Source organism: Fundulus heteroclitus, chromosome 23 (genome assembly GCF_011125445.2).
Source record: "Fundulus heteroclitus isolate FHET01 chromosome 23, MU-UCD_Fhet_4.1, whole genome shotgun sequence".
NCBI lineage: Eukaryota > Metazoa > Chordata > Actinopteri > Cyprinodontiformes > Fundulidae > Fundulus > Fundulus heteroclitus.
Window position 1 is genome coordinate 24,648,073 of NC_046383.1, and position 26,105 is coordinate 24,674,177.

The following is a 26,105-nucleotide window of genomic DNA, read 5'->3' on the forward strand; positions in this document are numbered from 1 at the left end:
CCTTTCAGACAATTACTTTGTAATAAATCCTCATATTTAAAGTTAGTCCAGTAAAAACACGGTTATGATTATGAAAACACTTTTGACAGTCCGTTTTACACAGATGCGTAAACGAAGAGCGGGCCGATAATGAAACTGGGTCATGTTCTGATGTAAACCGTACGTGTTTCATGTGATCTGATAGAGGTTATCTCCCTGTAATCGGATATTTCCTGAAAGCGTTCGAGATTTTAAATATGAATGGGTAAGATAATAATAGAAAAGGGTGTGGATGCGATGCGTGCTGTAATCAGGAGGTCTTTGAGGCGCGATCCTTAAAGACGACTCGCGCCAACCGTGCGCTTTTTTGACACATTTACGCATTTGTATCCGTGTTTTCTTTGAGGTTGCGTTACAGGGGCACGTTGGTTTGATCTAGGTAGAGAAAAAAAAAATCGCCGTGGAGGAAAAAGAAAAAAGGGCCGAAGTTTTCACAGTGCATCAACTCGCCTCGTCTTCATCTCTTTTTATTTCCCTTTTGCGCTTGCCGGGCGGCCTGCTTCCTCCTGCCAGCCCTCTGTGCGGGTGAAGACAACATGGCGCACAGAGTGAGGTCTGGCCGGGGAGGCCGTGCGTGCGGCTCTGAACGCGGCCTGGAAACCGTCCTGCTCGGTCACAAAACAACACACGCAGACAGTCTGGCTTTAAACGCCGGCGCGGCCGCGGCGGCTCACTCTCTCGCCAACTCCTTCAAGTTTTTTTTTTTTTTTTTATGACTTGTGTTGCACAGTCTCAGTAACTTCACCTGGACGTCCTTTACGTGCGCGCTTTGCGATTTCGCCCGTGTTTACGTGAGTGTGTGCGGGGTGAGTGCGTGTCACGGCCCTCTGCGGAGGAGCAGACTGGGGGGGGGGGGGGGTTGGGTAACTGTGCGGATTGGTCGCAGCTCACCAACACAGTCAGCCTGGGCTTGTTTTAACGCAACCGGGGGCACTTCGGCTAGCGCGCAGATAAAACATGTGGTAAATCATCTGCCGTGGCACACAGGGGGGGAGACGCCGGCCGTGGCGCTCGTGGTGTAGCTGGAGATTTTTGTCTTCTTCACCACATAGAGCTGACAGTTTTCAGGAGGAGGGCCGCCGTCGCTGCCGCCGCCGCTGCTGCTGCTGTTGCTGCTGATGAGGCGATGAAGTGCCGAGAATGAGAGCTGTGCCTGGGCCTACTTGTACTGCCGGAGCGGCTGCAGCTGGGATTGTGCAGGCAAAGCCGAGGAAAGCGCTCGCTTTGTGTCACTCCAACAAAGATCCGCTGTTGGTTTTGACGGGGACCGACGTCCAAATGGTGGGTTTTTCTGCCTTTTTCCCCACGTGTGGCCAGTGTGTGTTTGGTTGGTAGTAGCTTCCTATGGGCGCTCGTAGCTTGTTTGTGTGCGCCGCTCTGTGTGTTTTTTTTTTTCCTCTGATGGCTCAGTGTCACCACCTTCGCTGCGGCCTCGGCGTTCGCCATGACCCACAATCGGCAGACAAAGCGGCGCTAGTTTCCAATAACTTGGAATCCGAAGCGTGCGGACGGAGCTCACCGGTGGATGTGTTCAGGGTTTTGTCTTGAGCTGGCCTTTTTTTTTTTTTTAATAATGGAGGCCATGCTATCGTGGTATATGTGTATATGTGTGTGTGCGCACAGTATTAGCTTTATAAGTTTCTTTCCTGTATGTTTTGGTGAACTTGAACGCCACTCCTCTCTTGTCTAACAGTGCCTCCTTTTTTTGTTGTTGTGTGTTACAGGCCATAAGGATGAAAACATGAATCAGTCGTACAGACCGGGTCCTGGGGTCAGATCAGTGTTTGGCCCCAGCGAGCCAGATCTGAGGGCCCGAAATGGCCCTCTGAGCACTTCTTACAGGAACCAGTGTGGCGCCGTGACTCTTGGACCAGGCCAGGTGCCACAACCTGCTTTCCTGGGATACAATCATCCCGAGCGCTTTCGCTGCTACAGCCCACAGAGGAGACCGCAGCCCCTGGATGCTGACCCCCAGGACCGGAGCGGCCTGCTCTGCACGAGCCCGATCACCGACGACGACGGCGACGATGAGTTTGGGTCACCGGCAGTCCCGTTGCCTCGGTCTCCTGGCGCCGACCACACGGCGACCTTTGGGAGTCCGCATCCAGGTCACAGACCACAGAGGAGACCACAGCGCATGAACGCTGCGGCCAACAAGAAAGATGGCGACCTTCGTCCCAGGAGCGGCTTGCGCTGCACGAGTCCAATCACGGACGAGGACGACGGGTTTGAGCCGCCTCCGGTCCAGATGCCTTCGTCCCCCGGCACAGAGGACACGGACCCCTTCGAAACGGTACAGGACGGGAGCAGGAACGGCTTCTCCCCCCGTAGTCCGGACAGCTTCGAGCGTTGTTCGCCCATCCCCAACGGGTACCTGCATTTCGAGTCCACGCTGTTTGACAGCAGTGACGTCAGGGAGGAGGACGGCGAGGTGCACGCCGGCGTTCAGGACCTCAGACCCTTTCAGCACTCCTCGACCACGGCCCAGGATGGGAATATCGCTGGGAGCAGAAGCACATCTAACGCTGGGGTGGAGAGAAGAACGTACAAGCCCACCGTCTTTAACCTGATGTCCAAAACTATTTCTGAACTCAACCCCACACTAAGCCCCAGCGCACTGCCAGAAATCACTATGCGAGACGGCTGGAACGTGGGCGAGGAGTCGGACAGCGACGTCGAACTCACCTCTCCCGTGGATCCTGGGCTCGTCTCACCAGCTGGCACCAACTCTAATGTGAGCTGGAAACACGTTTGTTTTGCTGTGTTTGTGGGAACCCAAAAAAAAGCATGTTTGTCTTGGTTATGTATTACAGTGGGGGAATTTAATGAATGAATGGTTGACTTGGTTTGAATTATTTATTTATTTTTGTTCCTGTAGGGACGCACCAATCAGAAAGATTTGGAATCTGCCAATTTCCCCTTCATTTGCTCTAATCAGCGAATAAAAAGAGAAAAATCTGCAACATATATTTTTTTTATTCCTTAGCTGAAATGAAACTGAGTTTTTTTTTAATTATTATTATTTAGTGAAACTCGAATAAAGTTTATGGTGGACCAACACTGACATAATGAAAATAACTATAGAAATAAATACATGTTCAAAGAATACATAAGCTAATTAAGAGATTTTTTTCATTTTAATTGTATAGTTTAATTAATGCTTCCATTAATTTATTTGCTGTTGTGTGCATTTATGTTAAGCTTATTTATTCATCAAACGTGTATTTATTTCTATTTTTATTTTTAATTATGACAGAGTTGGTCCTCCGTAGAGGTTAATGTGAAAATAATAATCTTCTAATTCCTTTGTTTTCTTTTTGAGTTTAAAGCTTTCTATAAAAGAACCTGCAACACGGTTCCTTCTCTTCTCTAGTGATGTAGTCCTTTGGCGAAGTTAATCCTAATTGTTCCAAAATTAGAATCTGCATTTAAGACGTCAAAGAAAACCGGATGTCGGTATCGACCAGAAAGAACCTGATCGGTGCATCCCCACTGCTTTGCAGAGTCAGCTGAACTGAAAAAAAATAATTAAAAATGCTGAAATGATTTTATGTAGACGACGCAGGTATTGATGCAACCAAGTGCCTTCTGTCACCATTTAAAACGAGATGAGCTGTCATGTAAGTCTGTGTCACATACTAAACTGTCTTCTGTGTGCCGATTAGTCCAATAGCCCAAAGAAAAAACTTCTCCCCACTGTGAAGTACTTGGAAGGAGATGTGGTGTGGGCAAAATTCAACAGACGGCCTTGGTGGCCCTGCCAGGTCATCTGCGACTCCGACCAAGGGATCCACACCAAGATGAAAGGTAAAGTATTGATTATTATCTGTGTGTTTTTACGTTGTTTTTACGTAATAACCTATGAGTTACACAGTAATACAGCACTGACGGTGGATCTGAAGAGTATTGTATTAATGGAAAGCATGATTAAATCTGACAAAATATCAAAAAGATCCTTTATTGCAGTAACATTTTGGTAACACCTGATGCATCCCTGATGCACCCCTTTTCAACCACGTTTTTCCTTCCACTTAACTTCCCGTTGCTGTGTTTGGACACAGCAGTCTGTCAGCAGCCAGCTTCTTCAGCGATGTGGCTTTACCATCCTTGTGGAGGCAGTCAGTGACGCTGTCAAGCTAGCAGTCTTACCTGTGATTGTGTCGGCCATACATTGTCATAACATTTCTGCATTAAAGGTCGCTTTTTATTGGTGTAATGCTATATTCACATTTTGTATTTAATTCTAAAAACGAAATGCAACGCTCTGTTGAGAATGAATCAATTAAAAAAAAGAAATTTCACTTTTTCTGAGCGAGTTAATGAAATAACATAACCTTCCGGTGATATTCAGATGTGTTGATGTGCACCTTTTATAACCAAGTCTTTCATGTATTAATTCATCTGACCGGCTAATCTGCTCTGATGCAATGTCTAATCTCCTGTTAATGTTGCCATGTTTTTGCTTCAGTACCAAGTACCCGTCCCTGTCGGCTGTATTTCCTGGAGACCATCGGGGAGGTCACAGAAAGCTCCTGGGTCCCAGGAAGTGTCATTCTGCCGTTTGAAGGAGGGCATCAGTTCGAGGGGCTGCCTGTCCTTAGACGCAGAGGAAAGCAGAAAGAGAAGGACTACAAGTACACGGTAAATTAAATGCACCTAATCGGGTGCATTTAATTATGCAAACCTGGCTGCTGCTTTCCATCTTAAATCTTTCTTAAAAGCAACAAGGGCGTGCTTAGTTTTTCCACGCAGAGCTTTTCAGTGTTGGTTTACGTCTGTTTGAGAAATGATGACAACCTGGGAACTTTTCCTGTGTTTTTGTGCATCTAAGGTAAATTGAAATGATGTTAGAAGCTGTTAAATACCATAATATATATCCCGACTCATGATATATAAAACTGTAGAAGGTCAGAAAAGTGTGTTTCTTTTTCTCCATGACTCCATGTCTTATTTATATATTTTCTTGTGAAAACTTCCCTAATTATAAATTCTGATCTGGGCAGATTCCAAAAAGCTTGCTGACGGCGTGGAAAGTCAGCGTGGCCGAAGCCGAGTGTCTGCTCCCAGGTCGGCAGAGGAAAAGTGAAGGTGAAGCTTCGGTATCTGTCAATGGAGAGGAACACCTGACCGGCCCTCCTCCGACCGAAGCGCTGCCCTCGGAGACCTCCGTCGCTACGAGCCGACCCGCCTCGCCCGGTCCGGCGGCCAACGGAAATGGTCACCATCCCTTCAAAAGTCCCACCGCGTGCGGCAATAAGAGCAAAGGTCTCAGAAAGAAAAAGAAATGCTTGTCGGACATATTTGGTCACATCGTTGGTGGGAAGGAATCCTCTAACAGGGCGGCCAAGCTTCACACAGCAACACGTGCACTGAAAGAGGAGCCGAAGGACTCTCCTTACGCCGACTTGGATTCGGTTCCGATGCTGAATCGGCCTAAACGCACGGCTCTTTCGCCGGTGCACGACACGGGCGCCACGGACAAAAAGGGGCGGGGTTCGGTAAAGGTGAAAAAGACATCTAAAAAACTCGAGCCCTGTAAGGATGTCTCTGATTTGTCCTGTATGTTTCAAAGCGCGCCGACCTCGGAAGACGCCGACCCAGAACGGAGGCCAGGCGGACTGCCCCGGGGTTCAGGCGAAAAGCACTCTGGGACTCTTTCGGCCAGCAGCCGTCTCATAACAAAGGCTCTGAAGGCGGAGGAGGAGACCCGTCTCAACGAGGGACGCATCCCGTCAGAAGGTCCCTTCGACGCGTCTTCTGTCGACGCCGCCATCAAATCGGAGCTGTCTCCAAATTGGAAAGCCCCCAGCAGAACCGGTTCCTTTGTCAACCACAGCTCTCCGAAACGCCGCGGCAGGAAGCTGGACAAGAAACTGATCCACAACGGCTCGGTGATCAAGTCAAAGTACGAGCGGCTGGCTCGGCCCGCGCAGCAGCCGGTTCAGATCAAGACGGAAAGCAGTCTGTCGGATCTATCTACTACCTCCTCCTCTTTGTCTCTGTCTCCGGTGGATGCCCTTCAGGATGGCAAAGAGTTAAAGTTCAAATCCCTCGAGACCGAGGACAGCGGCGACGTGTTTCGTGCCGATTCCAATTACAAATTCAGTACTTTCCTGATGCTGCTGAAGGACATGCATGACACCCGCGAGAAGGAAGGCAAACCGCTGGTGCTGCCTCCGTCGGCCACCTTGATAAAGGAGGAACCGCTGCTGATCCCCGCCGCGATGGAAGGTGGCTCGCTGATGGGTTCCTGCGACGGGCTACCTCTTCAGGTCAAATTGGAGAACGGGCAGTCGGCGAGACCCGCACAGAGGCAAAGCACGCCGGTGAAGAGCCAGCCCTGCGCCAAAGGGGACGTCCCAGCTGACACCTACCACTGCGAAGGCTTCCCTCCTCACGCCGAGGTCGGGGGTTCGGAGAAGCAGCGCAGAAAACAGAGGCTGCCGTCTAAGCTGAAGCTCAGAACGCCCGAGCGCTCCGTGGAGGAATCGGAAAGAGAGTTCATCAGCGTCCCTGTCTTGACGGAGCCTGCGTCAGGCTCGCTGGGGCCCATTGCGTCTGCCGGCGGCGTCGAGAAGTCCTCAGAAATAGCGGTGGCTCCGAAGAAGCGCTGGCAGCTGGCCGAGGAAGCCGTGGAGACCGAGGCAGCCGGGGGTGAGCCGTCCGCCGAGATCAAGGGGTCTCCGACGAGAAGCGTGTCTTCGGATCTGGACCTGGGCGCTGAGGCGCACGCGGAGAACGACTCGCTCTCTTCGGACGCCAGCAGCTCAGCCGGTAAGGGTCAGGCAGGTGCTTTCCAGGTTGTTCGCAGAGACGACGAGGGGAAATATCAACGCGGTTGTCTGTCTTTTGCACACAGGGCAGTCGGACAACAAACGCCTCCGGAAACCGACCAAGAGGCTCCTGGAGTCCACCGAGGAGTACGAACAAATATTTGCCGCCAAGAAGAGGTCAAAGAAACACACTGCAGAATATTCCAAAACGGTGAGGAAATGATTGTGGTTGTGGGTTTCTCCCGTGGTGCAGATACAAAAAAAAAAAGAACAAAAGATAGATGATGTTTCAATAGATAAATAGTTATAGTTAAGTAGGAAAACCCAAGGCCCTAAGTATAATTAAAGAACCACACAAATCTTTCATACACATGGATGCTTTTCCCATTCTGCCCCATTAAAACCACAAACTTCGGTGCATAGATTTGGACCAACACATAGTAACACAACTTTGTAAGTTGATTTAGAAATAAAAACCTAAAGAACGTGTGGCATGCATTTGTATTCAGTACTTTGGTAGATCCACCTTTTGTTGGGATTACAGCTGCAGGTTTTTTTGGGGGCCACGTCTCTGACATCTTTGCCCATTCTTAGTGAAATTGCTCAAGGTTAGGCAGATTGCATGGAGAGCATCTGTGAAGATTGCTTATTAAGTCTTAATCTCAGTTGACGTGACGCTGACTGTGAGATCGTCCCGCCTGCGCGGAACTGTACCCTAGGTGGATCGAAGCTACGACAAGCATAAATGTTGTGATGGCGGCGATAGTGAAGCTCACCGAAGCTTTCTGTTTTCTACCAACATTAAGGCAAAGAAGGCAGGGAAAGAAATGTTCAAACAAGCCGTACGTCAAGTCGGTGAAGTTATCTCAGGGAAACTGCAGACAAATCAATGATAAAGTTGATATATATATATATATATATATATATATATATATATATATATATATATAAAGCGTCTTAGTACTGCAGTGGGATGTTTTCATGTTGCCATGCAGCTATCCATGGCAAGAATTTACAGCGAAATTCTGTATTAGCAGTCCAGATTTTACACAACCTACTAAATGCTTTGTGCAAAATCGGAGTCCTGTTAAAGGTAGAGTCGGCGATTTTTATTTTTTATTTTTATTATTATTATTTAAAAAAAATTTATTCCGGAAATGTACGCAAGTCTCTTTGAATAACTGCGCATGTGTAAGGCTGTTTTACCTTGCTCTAATCCTCCTCAGGGGAATCGCGTGAAAAAAATCTCCCAAATCCACTCTGGTCTTATTTCTTTCTACTAAGGCGTTCCTCTTTGTCTCATAAACGTGAACGTGGTTTGCTTCTTGCGACTCTCAGCCATGTTCAAAGTCTACGGTGTGAGCAGCGGAGCTACAGCGAACTGCTAACACAGAAGCTAACCGCTAAGCTAACCGCTAAAAGCTAACCGGATACACAAAGACTAGAAGTGCGCATGCGTAGCCAACAAGCGGAGACTAACTAGGAACGAGCACACACTGGCGTAACTTTAGGGCGTCAGAATGGCTGAGAGCAGGACCAATCTCTAACCATTCAGATCAAATCACAGGATAGGTCAACGTTTTTACAGGCCTACAGCCCTCACAGAGATCAAAATTTTTAACCTCCTTTTTCTGAATACATAATGTCCTGACTACTACGATTTCACCCAGTATAACAAAGCGTTCCTGAACAGGATTACCAACTATAGCTTTAACTGATAATGGCTGACAAAAGACTCAACTTATGCAAGCAGGCGTTGCAACGTACATCCATCCAGACCACACAAAACACAGCAGAACTAGTGTCAAGCATTACCCTTTAATTTCACCGTTAAGCATGCAAAGTAATTATACAAACAAAAATTTAGTTGCCTTTGTCACTCACTGCTGTTTTCAGCTGGTCATGAGGTCGGCTTAAGGCCTTTATCTATTTTGGAAAAAATGTTCTGACTCCTTTTTGGTATTAAACTCTGGAGCTTTTAGATGCATCTCTGCTTCAACACACCTGACTTAGACGCTGAATGTTATGGGTGCTGGTCTTGCTGTAAGGGAAACATCTGCCTCAATTTTAAGTGTCTCGCAACTATTTTTTTTCCAGCATTGCTATGTCTTCATGTTTATCCATCTTCCTATCAGGTCTGATTAGCTTCCCTGCAGCATGATGCTGCCAGTATCAATGTTTCTCTATGGGTGTGGTGTGTTCAGGATGATGCGCAAACGTAGTTTTTCTGCCACAAAGTTTAATTTTGGTCACTCCTGACCTGAGTACCTTCTTTTGCCTGTTTGATGTGTCCCCTTAATATGCTTGTGGTAAACTTTAAGTGGGACTTCTTGTGGCTTTCTTTCTATAAAGGCCTTTTTCTCACCACTCCTTCAAAAAGGTCAGCTTTTCACTGCTTTTGACTAATGATTGTCCTGTCAACACATTCCTCCACTGGAGCTCTGGATTTCAGCAGCTTCTCCAGAGTTGCCTGGGGGCAACATGGCTGCTTCTGCGATTATTACTTACTTGGCCCAGCCTAACGGTTTAGGTGGACAGCCATGCATCGGTGGATTTAGAGTTATGCTATTGTGTTTGCGTTTTCTGCAAATTGACGAAGCAGAGCTCTGTGAAAAAAAAACATTCAGAGCTTGTGATATTGTTTTATAACCTGACTCCGCCTTAAACTCCTCCATAACTTTCTCCTGGGCTTGGGCTTCATGATGCTGCCTGTTCACTAATGCTCTCCCATAAACCACCATAGAATAATTGGCTATTGTAAGCAAGTGGTAACATTGGATTTTATTTAGGTGTCGTAGCTTAAAGGGGGGGGCTAAATGCATATGGTGCTTTCATTTTACAGTTCAGCCACACTTTGTGTTGGTCTATTGTATAAAGTCACAAGAGATTTGCTTCTGTAATGTACATTTTTTTGCTAATGCCAAAAGGCTATGAATACTTTTACCATCCATATGTTTCTGTGTATAGGAGACTTCAGGGATAACGGCACTCCATGATCTCAGCGCCACAGAAGCCACTGATACCTCAACCTCGTTTTCAGAGGAGCCAGCGGAGGCTCGGGTAGAGCTGGACCCGAGTCCGCCTCAGGAAGAGCCTTCTCCTGCAGCACCGCCACCACCTGGATCTCCTGTCGCGACACCGCCCTGCTTTGACACAGACACGGCAGAGGAAACAAATCTACCTCTTGAACGCGGTGAGCCTAAGCTCCTGTTTGATCTAAAGATCTAAAGCTGAGGATTTCAGCTGTGTTTGTTCCTCCCGTTCACGGGGCGAACTGAGTCCTGCTTTCCTTTTAAAAGCTCTGCTTGTGGCGTATCCATGGGGACTGGATATCAGGAGATTAGCTACTTTCTGAGCTAGAATCCACTACTATTTATTTAATTATTTACATCACCCTTCCAGATTAAGCTGAAGAAGTAAATTAGTTGACAGAAAACAGGATCGCTGACATTGGATTTTATTGAAGTGCAGGTTGATGCCACCTACTGGCAGAACGGGTATTACAGTGTTTCTCAAAGAATTGACAGAGGTGTAGGAACCGATTGTTAAAAAAAAATATGAAAACGACATGCAGTGGATACAAACAGTTTACATTCCCTTTTGTAAAATGCCACAATTAATTAACCCTTAAGCCCGACACTCCCACATGTGGGCCCAGGCGAGACACGTGTTTAACCTCTGCCTCTAAACAATGTCAAACAGTCTTTTTTTCCTTCTTCTAATTGGCTCGCAAAAGGAGACTATAATGTTTCCAAAACAATACCTCAATTTTTTTGCTCAAATATTTATGGTTTTACTACAGAAGAGGATCAGGGCCATTCAAAAAAATAAAAAAAAGTCTATTCAATTGTGACTTTTTTCTCAGAATTCTGAGAAAATCAGTATTGAATACACTTTTTTAAAAAATTTTTTGAATGGCCCTAATCCTCTTCCATATTTTACAGCTATTTAAACATACCTGATAAGATTTAAAGGCGCTCTAAAATGGCGGACAATTAATTCAATTCAATTTTTTTTATATAGTGCCAGTTCATGAAACATGTCATCTCAAAGCACTTTCCAAAGTCAAATTCAGTCAGATTATACAGAAAAAAGCACAATTTAAAACACACATCTCTCGGTTTAAACCACCCATGCCTGGTGTCACGTGAAACTAGAGAGATCCCCCCCTTTCAAGTTTTGTAAAGCTCGTCTTTGCAACACCACGTGTCAATGTCATTTCCGTGCATATCATAAATAGGTTGACCTAAGATTATTTCTTATGCATAAGGATTTCTACAATTGAAATTAGCATTTTTTTTAACAGATTCCATTTTATGAAGTGAAAAACACATTTTGGCACAGTTTTGCCAAACGTGCTAAAATCGCAGCTCCGCCAGGCACACTGCCCACTAAAACCTTTGTGGAACACAATTCATCTGACTCGCCTCATAATTTCTGCAGTTATAGTCATGATGTGGATCAATAAAAGCCAGTGATTTTCCTAGGTTTTTAAAAGGGTTTTTTGTGGTCTTTTGTAATGTTTATTTAGAAAGAAGTTTGATCTGGGCTCAAAAAATTTCATTTTCTCTTTTTTTTTCATTCACCAATAACTCAGGCATAGTAACAGCTGCAATAGTGGTTCCACTGGAAAGAAATATACATTTATGTCTTAGTGTTACACAGGTATTTATACTTTATAACTGGAGCTGAACATGATTTATATCAGATATGTGATTTCAGGAATAAATTTCTCCTAAACCCCTTAGGGCTTAAAGGGGATTTATATTGAGTTAAAAACCAGACTTAAATTTTTTTTATTTCTGAACTTTTTCCACCTCTGACGTGACACAGATCCTGTATTATGTAACCAAATAACAAATAACCGTGTTAGAAGGAAACAAGTATCTCTAATGAAGCTTCAACAACCCGGTTGCATACGTATGCACACCGAAGGTATCGTTTGAACCACTTTTTGATCCGGTTCCAGCTGGGGGTCTTTTCTGAGACCCACCTGCCATCAATCCTAACTATCCAGATTGACCATAAGTAAAGTTCAGCTGTCCAAGTAGGATTTTTTTTTTCTGATTTCTACTCATTTACTTACTTTAACTAAAGTCACAATTGGCCGAGAGGATACCAACGAGGAGTCACCAGAATGGTACAAAGAAAACAGCATTTTATCGATGCGTCATGGATGCTGAGGCTGGAACTGCCAGGCAGGAGGCTTCAAGGAAGACCAAAGAGTAGATTTAGTAGTTGGTGTGAGAGAAGCAGATGCTGAAGATGGGGTTAGATGGAGACAGATGACTCGCTGTGGCGATCCCTGAAAGGGAAAAACTTTAAGAGAAAGAAGAAGAAGAAGAAGATGATGATCGTAGCTCAGTAAACACAAGAGGAGACAAAGACAGAAAGTGGTCTCATAGGGTTCAAAGAGCCTGACCTTAAAATACTGGAGGAGGTGCAGGCATGCCTAGTTACCCCTGGTTGTCTTTTTCATGTTGCAGTAATCTGCTGTAATCTCCAAACATCTGGACTAAGGAGTACGTTTAAAGGACTGAAGCCTTACATTTCAAAGAACACTTCCAGATCTGGGAAAAATCTGCCAACACCTTTTGGGAGAATATGTTGTAATCTGAAGGGAAAGTTCAGTTTGGAACAAAACTGTACAAAACCACCATAGCTACATTAAAATATTTTATATATCCTGTACCAGCATCAGCGTGGGGTCAAGCATGCATCCAAATGGACAAAATACTGACTTCAACGGAGGAAGAAAAAAAAAACATACTGGGATGGCCTAGTCCATGTCCAGGGTTAAATCTGATAAGAAAGCTGTGAGGTCCCCTGAGGATGGCTGTGGATTAAAAAATGTCCTCATAATGTGGTGGATTGGAGGAAGCTTTGCAATGCTAACAGTGGAACTCTGACCGAGTCACAACTCCCACCAAGACTGAAATTGAATCCAAAGGTGGTTTTAACAAAGTGTTAGTTTAACGGTGTGCACTCATGTATCCAAACAGGTAAAAAAGAAAAAGTAATAAATTTTTCCTCTTGCAGATTTGTTTCTCAGATGAAATGAACAGGATGTATGTTATTAATGGCAGCTGGCGTAGCTTGAAAAAAGTTCTAAAATGATTTCTATTGGTCTCATTTTTGCACATACACAGGTTTGTGTATGCTTTTACATCGACTCCATTTGCCGTGTTGTCTGTCTCTGAACGGCCTTTTATTGCATGGGATTGCTTGTGACTCACCTGAATGTCTTTTTCCTTTTTTACGGTCAGACTCGGGAACATTAGTTGAAGAAAGAAAGAAGCCTAGGAAGCTGTCTCACAGGGTGATGGATTGTACCATAGAGGAAGTGTCGGCGGGATCTTCAAAGAGAAAGGTATGTTTGCAGAAACCAAATCTAAAACTACACGGCCTTGCAAAAAGTATTTACGCCCCACGAACTTTTTCTCTTGTCACGTTCAAACCATAAACTTTAAGGTATTTTGTCGGCATTTTGCAGGTAGGATCAAAATTATTCAGGTCCCTGGCAGATTACAGTTTGAATTATTAATTTTATTTTACCAACTTTATTTCTTATTATTGGAAGTAATATTAATGCGTTGGAGCGGCCTGACTTTAATCCAATGCATCTGTGGGGGTGAGGGAAAATGAGGGTGATGGCACAGAGCCCTTGAGCAATGCTTTAAGACTCGGAGCTGACTGCAACATATAAACGGTCAAAGTGCCAGTGGGAGCACAAGAAGGGGTTGATTGCTTTAAGGCCAATAAAGGTCTTTCATTGAAAAGGATATAAATAATTATTGCCAGGCAGTTTTTATTATTTTAATTTATTCTCCCTTTTTTGTGCTAATTCGATCCTCCTTTTAATGTTTTTAGTATCTTTGTCTCATTTCCAAGATGACAAAGGTTTCTCCTTTGAATGAAAATGATTTGCCACTGGGGTGTGAATAATTTTGGACCTAGCTGTACCCCAACATGACTTGCAGCTATGACTGCAGGGAAAGCTGGTCGTATAAAGCATTTACTCATGAGGGGCTGAATACGAATGTACACTGCATTTGCAATTTATAAACCTTTTTGGAAAAAAAAACACGTTTATTTTTCTTATAATTTAAAATGGTGCACGACTTTATGTTGCGTTTTCCCTAAAAATCTAGATAAAATAACTTAAGTTTCAGGGGGTTCAGTACATTTGTGTTGCTCACACTGAATGTATTTTCAATAGCTTTATAATTATTGTGTTTTATTTATTCATAGGAATCAAAGCGGCAACTCGGCATTAAATCGGAGGGGAAAGTGTTGGTCAAGAAAACACAGGTGTTCATCAAACCGCCAAATGTGTTTTCATGATACGCCAAAGTTCTGCTCAACTACGCTGACCCCTCTTTGTTTTACTGGATAGGCTGCGTCTGTGACTAAAGAGAAAGCTGCGTCCTGCACGTCGCCGGTCCCCGCCGCTGCCTCCAAGCGCTCAGAGAGCAGGTCTCCGAGCCCCCGGCAGTGTAAGACCCCGAAGCAGGAGGCCGAGACGGAGCCCTGCAGCATGGAAGAGAAACAGGATGGACACGCGGAAACACTAACTCCCAAATCTGAGGTGCACGTTTCGTGTTGTCTCCCAACGAAATGTCAAATTATCCGTACCTGTTTTTATCTGTTCTCACTGTGCTTCAGTAACTCTAGAGGACCTTCATCCTTTAGGTCCTGCCGGTGGGGTTGAATGACAGTCTCTCCTCGCAGGGGGACGTTAAGGGAAAGATGGCGTCTCTGAAGGAGAGCGTCTGCCAGGTGAAATGACCATCTCGCTGTCTGTCACCTGATCGCTTTCACGTGCCGCGTCGGCTGCAGGAGATCTCATTGCCCGCTGTTGCTGCTTGTTTTTTTTACCACAGGTGTGTGAGAAGATAGGAGACCTTCTGGTGTGTGACGGCCCGTGTTTCGGAGCCTTCCACCGGCAGTGCATCGACCTGTCTGCAGCTCCCAAAGGAAAATTCCTCTGCCCGGAATGTAAAACCGGTGGGTCTCGCTTTGTGACTCGACAGAGGCGCTTACATGCCGTGGCTGACCAAAACCCCCCTGAAATTTACTTCATTTCAGGTGTTCATAAGTGCTTCGTGTGCAAGAAGTCTGATAATGGAGTGAGGCGTTGCATCATCCCGCTTTGCGGGAAGTTTTACCACTCGGAGTGCATCATGGGGTACTCGGCCACCCAGCCGCATCACAAGGGCTTCCGCTGCCCCCTGCACGTGTGCCTGTCGTGCCACATCAGCAACCCTCTCAACGCCGGCAGCTCCAAAGGTAGGCCCCTGTCACTTCAGGCAAACGCCATCTCTGGGGGGTACTTCCGTAAACACGAGCGCAGTGCGACATATGTTGCACAAAAACAGAGGGAGGGGGATTTAGTGGAGCGCTTGTGGGAGAAAGGCAAATCCAGACCGTCAATAGTTTTAAAAAGCAATGAACGTACCTTTTAATCAGTTTGCGCACCCAAACAAGGGAACTGATTTTAGTTCGCTTTGCTCTCAATGAAGACATTTTAAATATAAATATATGAAAATATCTTGTAAACCTGTATTTATGAAGTGCTTTTACAAAAGTGGTTTTCTTTACGGAATTGAGAATATGAGGAGGGTCTTTGAATCTGCTGCCATCTCCTGGTGCGCCAAGCACTCGCAGGTTTTACAACGTTAATTACAGACATCTCTGAGTAAACTAACCATTCTGAGCACTTCAGTACCTGATTTTGGTTTAGGGTGGAGAAATGCATAATCTATTGGAAATTCCTGCTGACTTTTACATCAAATCCTAAAGTATTAGATGCCGTATTTTTCTTAGTCACCAATAATCAACTAAAGTTTCCACTAATTGCTCTGCTTTTCCCTCCTTTACAGAGTTAAAAGGCTTTCTGGTATAAAAACCTTCTGGTAGGGTATTACATATTTAGAAAATAAATAAATAAATAGATCACACAGATAAATCTAGTGAATCACAAAACTGTTAAAAATGATCACATTTCCAGTCGGCTTAAACATAATTTGAATCTTAATAAACCTCATCAGTTTATTTTTGTTCGTTTTAGTTTGACATAGACTAAAAACTTTGAAATAAAAACATTAGAGGGCTTGTACTACAATTTTTTTGACATTTGCTTAAAACGGCATCATCCACCGTCTCCTAGTGACAGTGATTGCTGACTGTAAAGCGTGTGCTCTGCAGGGCAGATGTTCTTATGGAAGGAGTTTTCCTGCAGATGTTCATATGGAAGGAGTTTTCCTGCAGATGTTCATATGGAAGGAGTTTTCCTGCAGATGTTCATATGGAAGGAGTTTTCCTGCAGATGTTCATATGGAAGGAGTTTTCCTGCTCTTGTCATATTTCGGAGGAGCCGTTTTTTTTCTTTTGAGAGAGAAACGGGGGAACCTTGTTAATGTCCTCCAGATGAGAAAATCCGGTTTGTTGCCTTTTGTTGTTTGGTTTATGAAACTTGACTGTAAATCAAATGTGACACGCAGTGTTTGCAGGTATGCTGTGGGTTTCTCTGACCGAGGCACGATGGAAACTCCTGTTAGGTCCTGATTTTGCTAAAAATAAAACCATTCATGTTTTTAGATTCACAGTTAGCTCAGATCCGGTCTTCTGTTAATCCATAACAGTGCAATAATTCCCACTGTGTCACGTTACACCTCCTGTCCATCTGCACCCTCTACATGAACGTCTACATCACATCAACACCGACTGTAGGCAAGCAGAGCGAGCCAACTATTCCGGTGAAGGCTTTTGTGAATTAGTAAATGGATAAAAAGTATTTAACCCTGCACATCTGATGTATGCTGTATTAAGCCCTCTGCACGTGGATGAAGCAGTGTGTCCTGTGTCTTTGTCCCTCAGGTCGGCTGGCTCGCTGCGTCCGCTGTCCTGTAGCCTATCACCCCAACGACAACTGCATGGCAGCAGGCAGCCTGATGCTGGCCAACAGCAGCTTCCTGTGTCCCAACCACTTCACTCCTCGCAGAGGCTGCAAGAACCACGAACACATTAACGTTAGCTGGTGCTTTGTCTGCTCCGAAGGTCAGTCTTCTGTCAACTATATGGGTTTTATGGGTATTATTTAAAAAAAAAAGTATAGGTATTAATATTTGTTTAAATCTCACGTCAAGTGCTCAAAAAGCCAACAGATGGCACAATTGCCAAATACGAGTGAAGTGAAATGGAAAAGATATGAAGATAAAGTATGCTCTTGTTGCTTCTGTAACATTTAAGCTTATCTACTACATGATTTAATTTTTAAGAGGTTTCATTCTTATCATTCAACAACTCTTACTAGGCAGGGTTTCATACACCCATTCAAAAGTGACCATTTAAAGTAATTTTCTATATTCTGCTATATAGTCAGTTGGTTAAATGGCTCCTGTGAATATCTGCCAGCAGGATTTCAACTGGAGTTATTTTTGGTGTGATCCGTTTTATTCTAGAAGTGTTCTGGACCGTGAACCAAAATAAACTTCATCATCAGCCCGACAGCGTGTTCCTTTCTTTTTTTGAGCAGTATATATTGCTGTAGTCCTCAGGCATGCGCTCATACAATAAGAAACATATACAGCTGCGTTTCATAAACGGAAGTAGAATAGGAAGGCTGGTCAGAAACCAGCAGAAGCCGCGCACTGCAAAGGACTGCATCTGCAGCTGATGCCAGCGGAGCAACAGAGCTCCAGAAACAAACAGCAGGTGTAGCACTCAAAAATCAACCAAACTGGTTGAAAAACGGCACTTATGTTCTCAGATAAGCAGATCCCCAAAAAACACAGCCACACAAACAGCTGGCATGCAGCAGGAGTAACAAAGACGCACACCTGCCCGACTGGAAAGGCGTCTGCCCCACCCGTCAATGGGTGGTGCGCTCCTATCAGCACCTGGCGCACACAGAGTGGGACACCATCTGATCACAATTGCAAAATGGTATAAAATAAATTGGTTTATTATTATTTTGTTCACAGTCCAGCTTGGGTTTTATTCTCTGTGCTGCATAAATTTGTTGTGCTCAGTGAATCCAGATCCTGAATCCTCGAATAGCTTCAAGGGTGGTCAAGGGGTTCGCTTGGTTTCAGTTTCCCTTAGCTGCGTATTACACCCGCGTTGTTTTCTATCTGCAAAACCGCAACATTTTGCAGCTCAAGACTTAAACTCCGATGCATGAACCTGTGTTGTTTGTGGCTGTACAGGGGGCAGTCTGCTGTGCTGTGAATCCTGTCCTGCTGCTTTCCACCGGGAATGTTTGAACATAGAGATGCCTCAGGGGAGCTGGTTCTGCAACGACTGCAAAGCCGGAAAGAAGCCTCGCATTAAGGACATACTGTGGGTCAAATGGGGACGTTACAGGTAAGGCCACAACCCTTCTTTACCGGGACACGCAACGGCTTAGCGCGACAGCAAGTGCAGCCTGTGTGAAACCTGATCCGACGCTTCAGGTGGTGGCCCGCTGAAGTGTGTCTGACCAAAGACGTTCCGAGCAACATCTTGAGGATGAGACACGAGGTGGGAGAGTTCCCGGTGCAGTTCTTTGGCTCCAAAGACTTCGTTTGGACGTACCAAGCCAGAGTCTTCTCCTACATGGAGGGCGACACTCACAACATAGAAAAGATGGGGAAAGGTGCTGACGCGGTGTACAAGAAGGGTACGTGTTTCCGCCGTTGTTTCGCCCCTGGCGAAGTTTGCACGTCAGTGGCGTCGGTTGAGAGATGGTGTTTTGTCTTTAAAGCCCTGACTGAGGCCGCAGAGCGTTTCAAAAAGCTGCAGGCGGAGAGACAGATGAAGCAGCTCCAAGAGGACAGGAAGAATGACAGGAAGCCACCTCCGTACAAGCACATTAAGGTACGCCGAGCTCGCCCCGCCGGACGCAAAACCAGCGGGCTGAGATAAACCCAAAATATGGTGCCACGTTGCTCTGTCTCCCAGGTGAATCGACCCATTGGGAAGGTGCAGATCATCACTGCCGACTTGTCTGAGATCCCTCGCTGCAACTGCAAGGCGTCGGACGAGAACCCCTGCAGCATGGACTCTGAGTGCATAAACCGCATGCTGATGTACGAGTGCCACCCTCAGGTGTGTGCAGCCGGGGAGCGTTGTCAGAACCAGACGTTTACAAAGCGGCAGTACACAACGGTGGAGATTTACAGGACTCTGTCCTGCGGATGGGGCTTACGCGCAATCTCCGACATCAAGAAGGTAAGTTGCTAAAAGTGCAGGATGAAAGATTTTACAGCTTTGATCCTGTTTTTACTTATTTCTCTTGTTTTGAATCTTTTTCGTTTTACCCCCAGGGAGCTTTTGTGAGCGAATACGTGGGAGAGGTGATCGACGAGGAGGAATGCCGCGCCAGAATCAGGCACGCTCAGGAGCACGACATCTGTAACTTCTACATGCTGACCCTGGACAAGGTGATCCTGGGACAGATGTCCTTTAACAGAGACAGGAGATAGGACAGATTATCAGACACGCTGAAGACGATCAGAGGACTAAACATCTTGTTCATTTAGGACCGGATCATCGACGCTGGACCCAAAGGGAACCAGGCACGCTTCATGAACCATAGCTGCCAGCCAAACTGTGAGACTCAGAAGTGGACTGTGAACGGGGACACCAGGGTCGGGCTGTTCGCTCTGCAGGACATCCCAAAAGGTTTCAGTCGTGGAGTCCATTTTATTTCACTTCCTGCCTTTTTTTTTAACAACTTTTCCACTGTGATTTAGCTTGTAGCTCAGAATAATGCAATTAATTTCAACCTTCAGTTTTTCCAACAATTGTGCCAGGATTAATAACGAGCAATGCACTGAAGTCTTCTTTAATGGCATCAGTGAAAGGAAGCAGCTGAAAGTCTCACTCGTCTACACATTTTCAGACTGTGTGTTTACTCGAGAGGCTTCGCCTGCACTACAGTAGCTGTCAAAACGTTGTTTCGTGAACATCAAGGTCGCAGGACACCAGCCCTCGAGGACAGGAGTCTGACATCCCTACTCTAAGGAGTCACTTTACGATAACGCCACACATTCAAACACACAAATAAAAACCCTGCATTGCAGCCAAAGCTAACTATCATGGGTAAACATGTGAGTGAAAAGTTTAGAGAGAGTCGTCATCAATTTATTTAAGTAATCTATGGACATGATATACTTCCACAGTTCCTTCAGTGGTCTGGCTGTCGACTCACTCCTATAGCTTTGTCATAACCGTGGTAAGATCTGTACCGTGTCCTCATCCCCTTAGCTTTGGGTTGTTTATACCTTAAAGTCAAGACTATTAAAAAGGGTAGGACCTTTATTATTCCACAAAGCCAGTTTCAGACATCATGTCATCGTCCATAGATTGAAATTCATTTTTGAAAAGTGGGTTTTAAAATACTTGTCTGCTTTGATCGACAAGAGGAACGTCTGGTGTGACTTTTTTTCGTTTTTCTTCCTGGGAAGATTTTAAAGGTTTGATTTATGTGTAGAAACTAAAATAAAGCCAGCCGTCTACAACTCAAACATGAATATGATTTTCACTTCAGGGGTGGAGCTGACTTTCAACTACAACTTGGAGTGCCGTGGTAACGGGAAGACTGCCTGTAAATGTGGAGCGCCCAACTGTAGCGGTTTCCTGGGGGTACGACCAAAGGTAAAACTGGATCTCCAGTCTGTTGCTTCTACGAGCACAGCTTCAATCAAAAAAGAAATTAAAAATAAAACGGTTGCCTCTTATCAGCCTTCACTCAATTCCTGCCCTGTAACCGCTCCACTCCTGGCGTTTGTTTAGAACCAGCCACCAGCTGAGAAGATGAAGCTGAAGGAAGGGAAAAGGAAGGGCTCCATGAAGAAGAAGACCAAGCAACAAGTGACGAAGGAAAGGGAAGACGAATGCTTCAGCTGCGGTGACGGGGGTCAGATAGTGTCCTGTAAAAAGCCAGGATGTCCCAAAGTCTATCACGCTGACTGCCTCAACCTGGCTAAAAGGCCCGCAGGTAAGCAGAACATCCACTGACTCACAACTACTTCTGCACAAACATTTATTTATAAAAGCAGTCAAAGAGCACCGACCTGCAGAATCTGGATCTGGCTCCCGTCGGCTCGTATACAAAAGGCAGGGATACTAAACCTCATGGAGAGTGGCGCGAAGATGGTTGAGATAGTAGTGGCGAAAATATAAAGGGACCGGAAAAACGAGGCTTCAAGACCAATATTGTCACCGCGATCTTTATCGGGCAGCACTGTTGTTTGTTGGGTCTTTATATATCAGACCAACATAAAGCAATACATAAATGGCAGATGGAATAAAAAGGAAACATGTTTTCTTTACAAAATAAAAGTCTGAAAAAGTGTTTTAGGTAAAGTAATTTTCCTTTTCCTGCAATTACAGCCTCAAGTCTCTCTACCAGCGTGGCACATCTAACCACTTAGATGTTTCCTGTCAGATATTATGGATGCAGTAGATGGATGGGATCTTTTAACGGAAATGTTAAAGTCCGGACACGGTTTCTCGTTTCAATTTAGGCCTGTGGCTGTAGGTTTAGAGTTTTCCTGCTGGAAGGAGAATGTCTCAAACCTTTTGCTATCTATAATGGTACCTTTTCTTCAGGATAGTCTTGTTTAGCTGCTGCTGGTTGCAAATTTGTTTTATATAGTAAAATATCTTGAGTAGAGAAGGATGAGACAATCCCACTTCTTGGTTTCTTATTTGTAATGAAAATGAAGATTTTTCAGAAGTCCATTTATCGCTTTCCTTGTATCTCACAATTACGCAGCACATTTAATCCGCTGAGGTTTTGCGGTTGCAACATAATAAAACGTAAAAAAGCCGAAGACTTTGAACACGGCTGTAGTAACGAGCTGTCTTGTCTGCAGGGCGATGGGAGTGTCCGTGGCACCAGTGTGACGTCTGTGGTAAGGAGGCAGCGTCGTTCTGTGAGATGTGCCCCAACTCGTACTGTAAGGAGCACCGGGAAGGCATGCTCTTCATCTCCAAGCTGGACGGAAAGCTGTCCTGCTGCGAACACGACCCGTGTGGATCCCACCCGCTAGAGCCGGGGGAGATACGTGAATACATGCCCAACATGGCCTCCATGAGGCCCGGGAACTTGCCTGTGCCCGTCCCTCCCTCTGTGCTTCCCGCAGCCAAAGGAGCAACTCCTCTGTCTTCATCGTCATCTGCTGCTGCTGCTGCTCCCCTCTCTTCCTCTCCCACCGAGGCGGCTCCATCCGGTCGGGAGCCTCCTCCTCGTCTCTACATCAACACAAAGACTGCTACCTCCAGCTTCGTCCCGTCCGTCGGGTCCCTCCTCGCCGACACATCTGAACGGACGTCCAGCACCAGCCGCAGCTCCTCCAGGGTCGAAGGAGACGACGGCGAGGTGGAAGACGGCGAGGTTTATGGGTTGGACGTGGACGACGACGACGAGGAAGATGAAGATGATGAGGACAATGAGACTGAGGAAATGGAGATTGTGGAATATGAGGAGGAGGAGGAGGAGGAGGAACAGCCCCTGTATGGAGGTGACATGCCAGAAGACGACGAGGATGAGGAGGATGAGGAGGAAGAGGAGGGAGGTGATGCTTCTGGGACCTGGGGCGGCTATATGGACGATGATGATGGAGAGGTGGAGGAGTGGGGGGGCCTGGAGGATGATGAGAAGTGACTCCCTCTGTAACACTGAGCGGCAGCTCCCTCCGCACACTGACACAACTAAAGGAGTTAAATATTTTGGTACCTACTTGAATGCAGCACTGCCTTCGCTGTGGTACAACATTGCCTTCTCATCTCCAGACTGACCGGCGGGGATACGTGCTGGTGCTAAGGCTGAACTGTTGTCTCTCTCAGTCTCTTTATATTCCTGTCCATATGTTTGTGTCTGGTGCTCTCTTGATTTGCTCTGTCTTTTCACACTGTTTACATAGTTCAGCTTTTTTTTTTTTTTTTTTTTAAATGTTTGTAATATAAGAAATGAGTGAGAAGTTTGACCAAACTGTCATCAAGAGGGCGTCTCGTCTTATTCCTGTCTTAACGTCGTCATCTTTCTGTTTCCAGGAGTCGTTGAATCCCTGTTACAGTTAAGCAAAAATAGTACCTTCTCACTGTTTTGAGAGGAGTGAATAATAAACCCACTGGAGTCATTCATTTCAGATAAACATTCTGGTTTTCTCTTTTTAAATGAGGATTGTGGGTACTGGATGGATGGAACGTTACTTCAACGCTTATGGCATGTCGACACATCAAGCTGCTTCGTTAGTTGTTCAAACGCCTCCAGATAAAGTGTTTGTGAAGAAGTATTTACCCAAACAACTGAACAGAGGCTGGGCAAAATGGCAAAACATGGCCTCCTTGGCAAGATCTCAAGGTGAAAAATACTGCTGACCAAAAATAGGAAAAAAAGACTAGGGTCCATTTCACGTGTGCCAAAAAATATCTTGACGAACCCCAAAGATCCCCTCTGAAATGTACCCTGGTTCATTTTGGTGCCGTCTCTTTAAATGTAAAGGAGGCCCCCCAGATCACAGAGGGTTCCAGTCCACTCCATTTTTGTAGTATGCCTGGGGGGGGGTGGGGGGGCAGTATAACGAACAACCTGAGCTCCATCTGAATACCCTTTCTAATAGCTCCTAGGCACTGATTTTTGACCTTTCACGGGATCCAAGGTCAGAACTCTATCATGGGGAGGAAAGGAGCTTCGGACTGCTGTGCCGATTTCGGACAGCCATCAACACCGAGGTCATTACATTAATGATATGAAAATTAATGGATGAAGCGAGTCAAATCCGGGCCTACAGCCTTCTGAAAACGAACTTCAAAGTGTGCGCTCTCTTCTCTCTGGACATTTTCGCTGGTTTCCGTGAGGGGGCTGTGCTTATACGTCATGTCACGCAAAGGATTGTGGGATATGTTAAGGGTCCTTAGCGCCAGTATGGGACATCACAGGGTTCCTGGGCAAAACTAGCTGTGGGAGGGAGCATACATGCTACTTTTCTGGACTCCTAGAGACTCCTAGTACACAACAGGCTTTATTTCAGGGCTAAAATTGGATTTTGCATATTCCCCCATTAATGACAAAAGTTTTCCAAGGCCTTGACACAAATACCGTATGCATATTTCATGCAATCTCAGACATCAAGTTGACCACATTTCAACCAAAAGAGTTGATTCTGCCCAAAATTATGAGATGACACTGACTCAGTATTTTCTGTGCAAGTCCTGTATGACATGATGATGAAGGTGCGTTTCTGCGGCAGATATTCCTGGAGATGGAGAATATGTGATCACATCACCCAAGTGATCTTGTAGTTTCCTGTCCCATCTTGAAACTGCACATGCGTTATATTGCCAAAAAATAGTCCCCCATCCCTCCAAATCATTGAATTCAAGGGTTTCAGTCCCGGTCACAGGTATATAAGGTCCAGCTGCTATATAGGCACACAAGAATGGGTCGGTAGAGGACCTGGTCACAGCCAGCTTTGGGGGGGGGGTCATCAGTGAACTCCCAGCAGCGCTGTAAATAGACGGTGCTGGGCAACATCGGGGTCAGCCTCATCGGAGGCACGGCAGACGTGTTTGAACTGGCCCTGCAGCTCTGCCAGCTACAGGCGGAAAAGGTAATTAAAATAATTTTAGATCCGATGACCTTGCAGCACATGTACGCTCCTGATGACATCAGCTCTGTACAGCCGAAGAGACGCCAGGCTTTCCCCAACACTGCCGGCTTTTGTCAATGGAGTGGCGGTGAGTGTGAATAACTGGAACTGCTTTACCTCAGCTGTTCCTACAGTCTGGCCCCTCAAACCACAGGCTTAGTTTACACAAATAAAAACATGTCACCTGGCCCTAAAAGTTTCCGTCAGTAGGGCTACATGTCCTTCCAGAGAAGCCAGGTGAGCATCGAGCTTGTTTCTTCATAAAGCAGTTTAAGTGATTTTCTATATTAAACACCTGGCGAAGACAAAAAGGCTCTTTAGTATGACTGTAAACAGGTAACATGAGTCAGCTCAGCTGTACTCTGCTTTTAGTTTCACTCTACTTTATCAGCATGTGATGAATAAAGTCTTTATGCTTCCAGACTCACTCCATGGACTTTGATGGAGAATTTCCATCAGTACCTCCGCTTCCAGAGAAGCCAGCCAAACATCAAGCTTGTTTCTTCATAAAGCAGTTCAAGTGATTTTCTGCATTAAACACCTGGGAAAGACAAACAGGCCCTTAACTATGACTGGAAACTGGTGAAATGAGTCAGCTGAGCTGTAAACTGCTTTGTACTTTCACTGATTTCTCACTGCCGTTTAATTTTGGCATCGAGATCCAGGGCCCCCTGATGTGGTTCTCCAATGAGGGCCACAACATTCCTAATAGGTCAGTTCCTCAGAGTTTGAGTCCAGTTGGACCAAAGATTAAAAACGCATATGTAGCTTATATCCACATGATGACTTCATGGACTTTCTGTGCTGATCTCAATGCTGTGGTGTACAAATGGCCCTTAAAGGTGTCTCTTAAGTGTTGGTGGTCTCTAAAGTAACCGTAATAATGGTGTTTATCTCAGGAACAGCAGAGGCTCGGAGGCATTAGCACAACGAGCCAAACGTAGTCGACCGTCTCTCTGGGTGTTATGCAAACTTAAGGGTTTGTCATACCAAAAAAAGTTCTCAATTAGCTGGAGATGCGTAGTTGTCCTGTTATAACCATGATTTAAAACATCCTTTATATCACCTAGATGAGCAGTAACTAAAGTGCCTGTGTGTGGGTTCCTCTCCTACTCCTCCCCAGTCCCCAATTTGCGGGTTTTCTTCTAGCATTTAACTTATTTCAGCTTCCCATCAGCTCCAAAAAAGTGGCCCCACAGCATGCTGCTGCCATCCCTATCTTTTACTGTGTGTACAGAGCGATGTGCGGTGATCGTTTTAATCTGGGCTTGATGGTTGACTGATACTCGTGGGTGAATCGGTGTGTTGATGCCATCAGTTGTTTGACTTTAGCCAGAGGAGATAAGCCAGCTTTTCAGGCCTTGTTATGTGGAAAGCTCATGTCTTTGTAAGTGGGAAAATTTTCATGCACTTTGTTCACATTGTTAAACAAAGATTTCCCCTTTCCTGTTGTCCGGATACAAATGGCTCCAGGTTCTGTTACATTTAAACATGCTAAACTGTCCAGGGGTCTTTCTTTTCATCAGCAAAAATTGAAAAATGTCCTTGATTTCAAGCACATCGTTTAAGGGAAACATCCACACAAAGAAAAAAAACAAAAAACTTTGACATTTGTTCTGACAATTAAATTTTTTTTAAATTGGTTCTGCCA

The 26,105-nt window shown here is 45.4% G+C and overlaps 1 protein-coding gene across 1 annotated transcript; it reads left to right on the forward strand.

Moving 5' to 3' along the window:
- Positions 1-882: 882 nt before the first annotated feature.
- nsd1a (nuclear receptor binding SET domain protein 1a) lies at positions 883-22,961 on the forward strand. The gene is made up of 23 exons (XM_012858112.3): positions 883-1,320; positions 1,764-2,773; positions 3,705-3,846; positions 4,508-4,680; positions 5,043-6,813; positions 6,899-7,023; positions 9,780-10,005; positions 13,079-13,182; positions 14,064-14,123; positions 14,209-14,400; positions 14,505-14,591; positions 14,696-14,819; positions 14,901-15,101; positions 16,692-16,871; positions 18,023-18,179; positions 18,269-18,474; positions 18,559-18,671; positions 18,756-19,025; positions 19,121-19,237; positions 19,337-19,478; positions 20,347-20,453; positions 20,592-20,796; positions 21,677-22,961. Exons 2-23 carry the CDS (start codon positions 1,781-1,783, stop codon positions 22,465-22,467), a joined length of 6,486 nt encoding a protein of 2,161 aa, XP_012713566.2. The 5' UTR covers positions 883-1,320; positions 1,764-1,780; the 3' UTR covers positions 22,468-22,961.
- Positions 22,962-26,105: the final 3,144 nt, after the last annotated feature.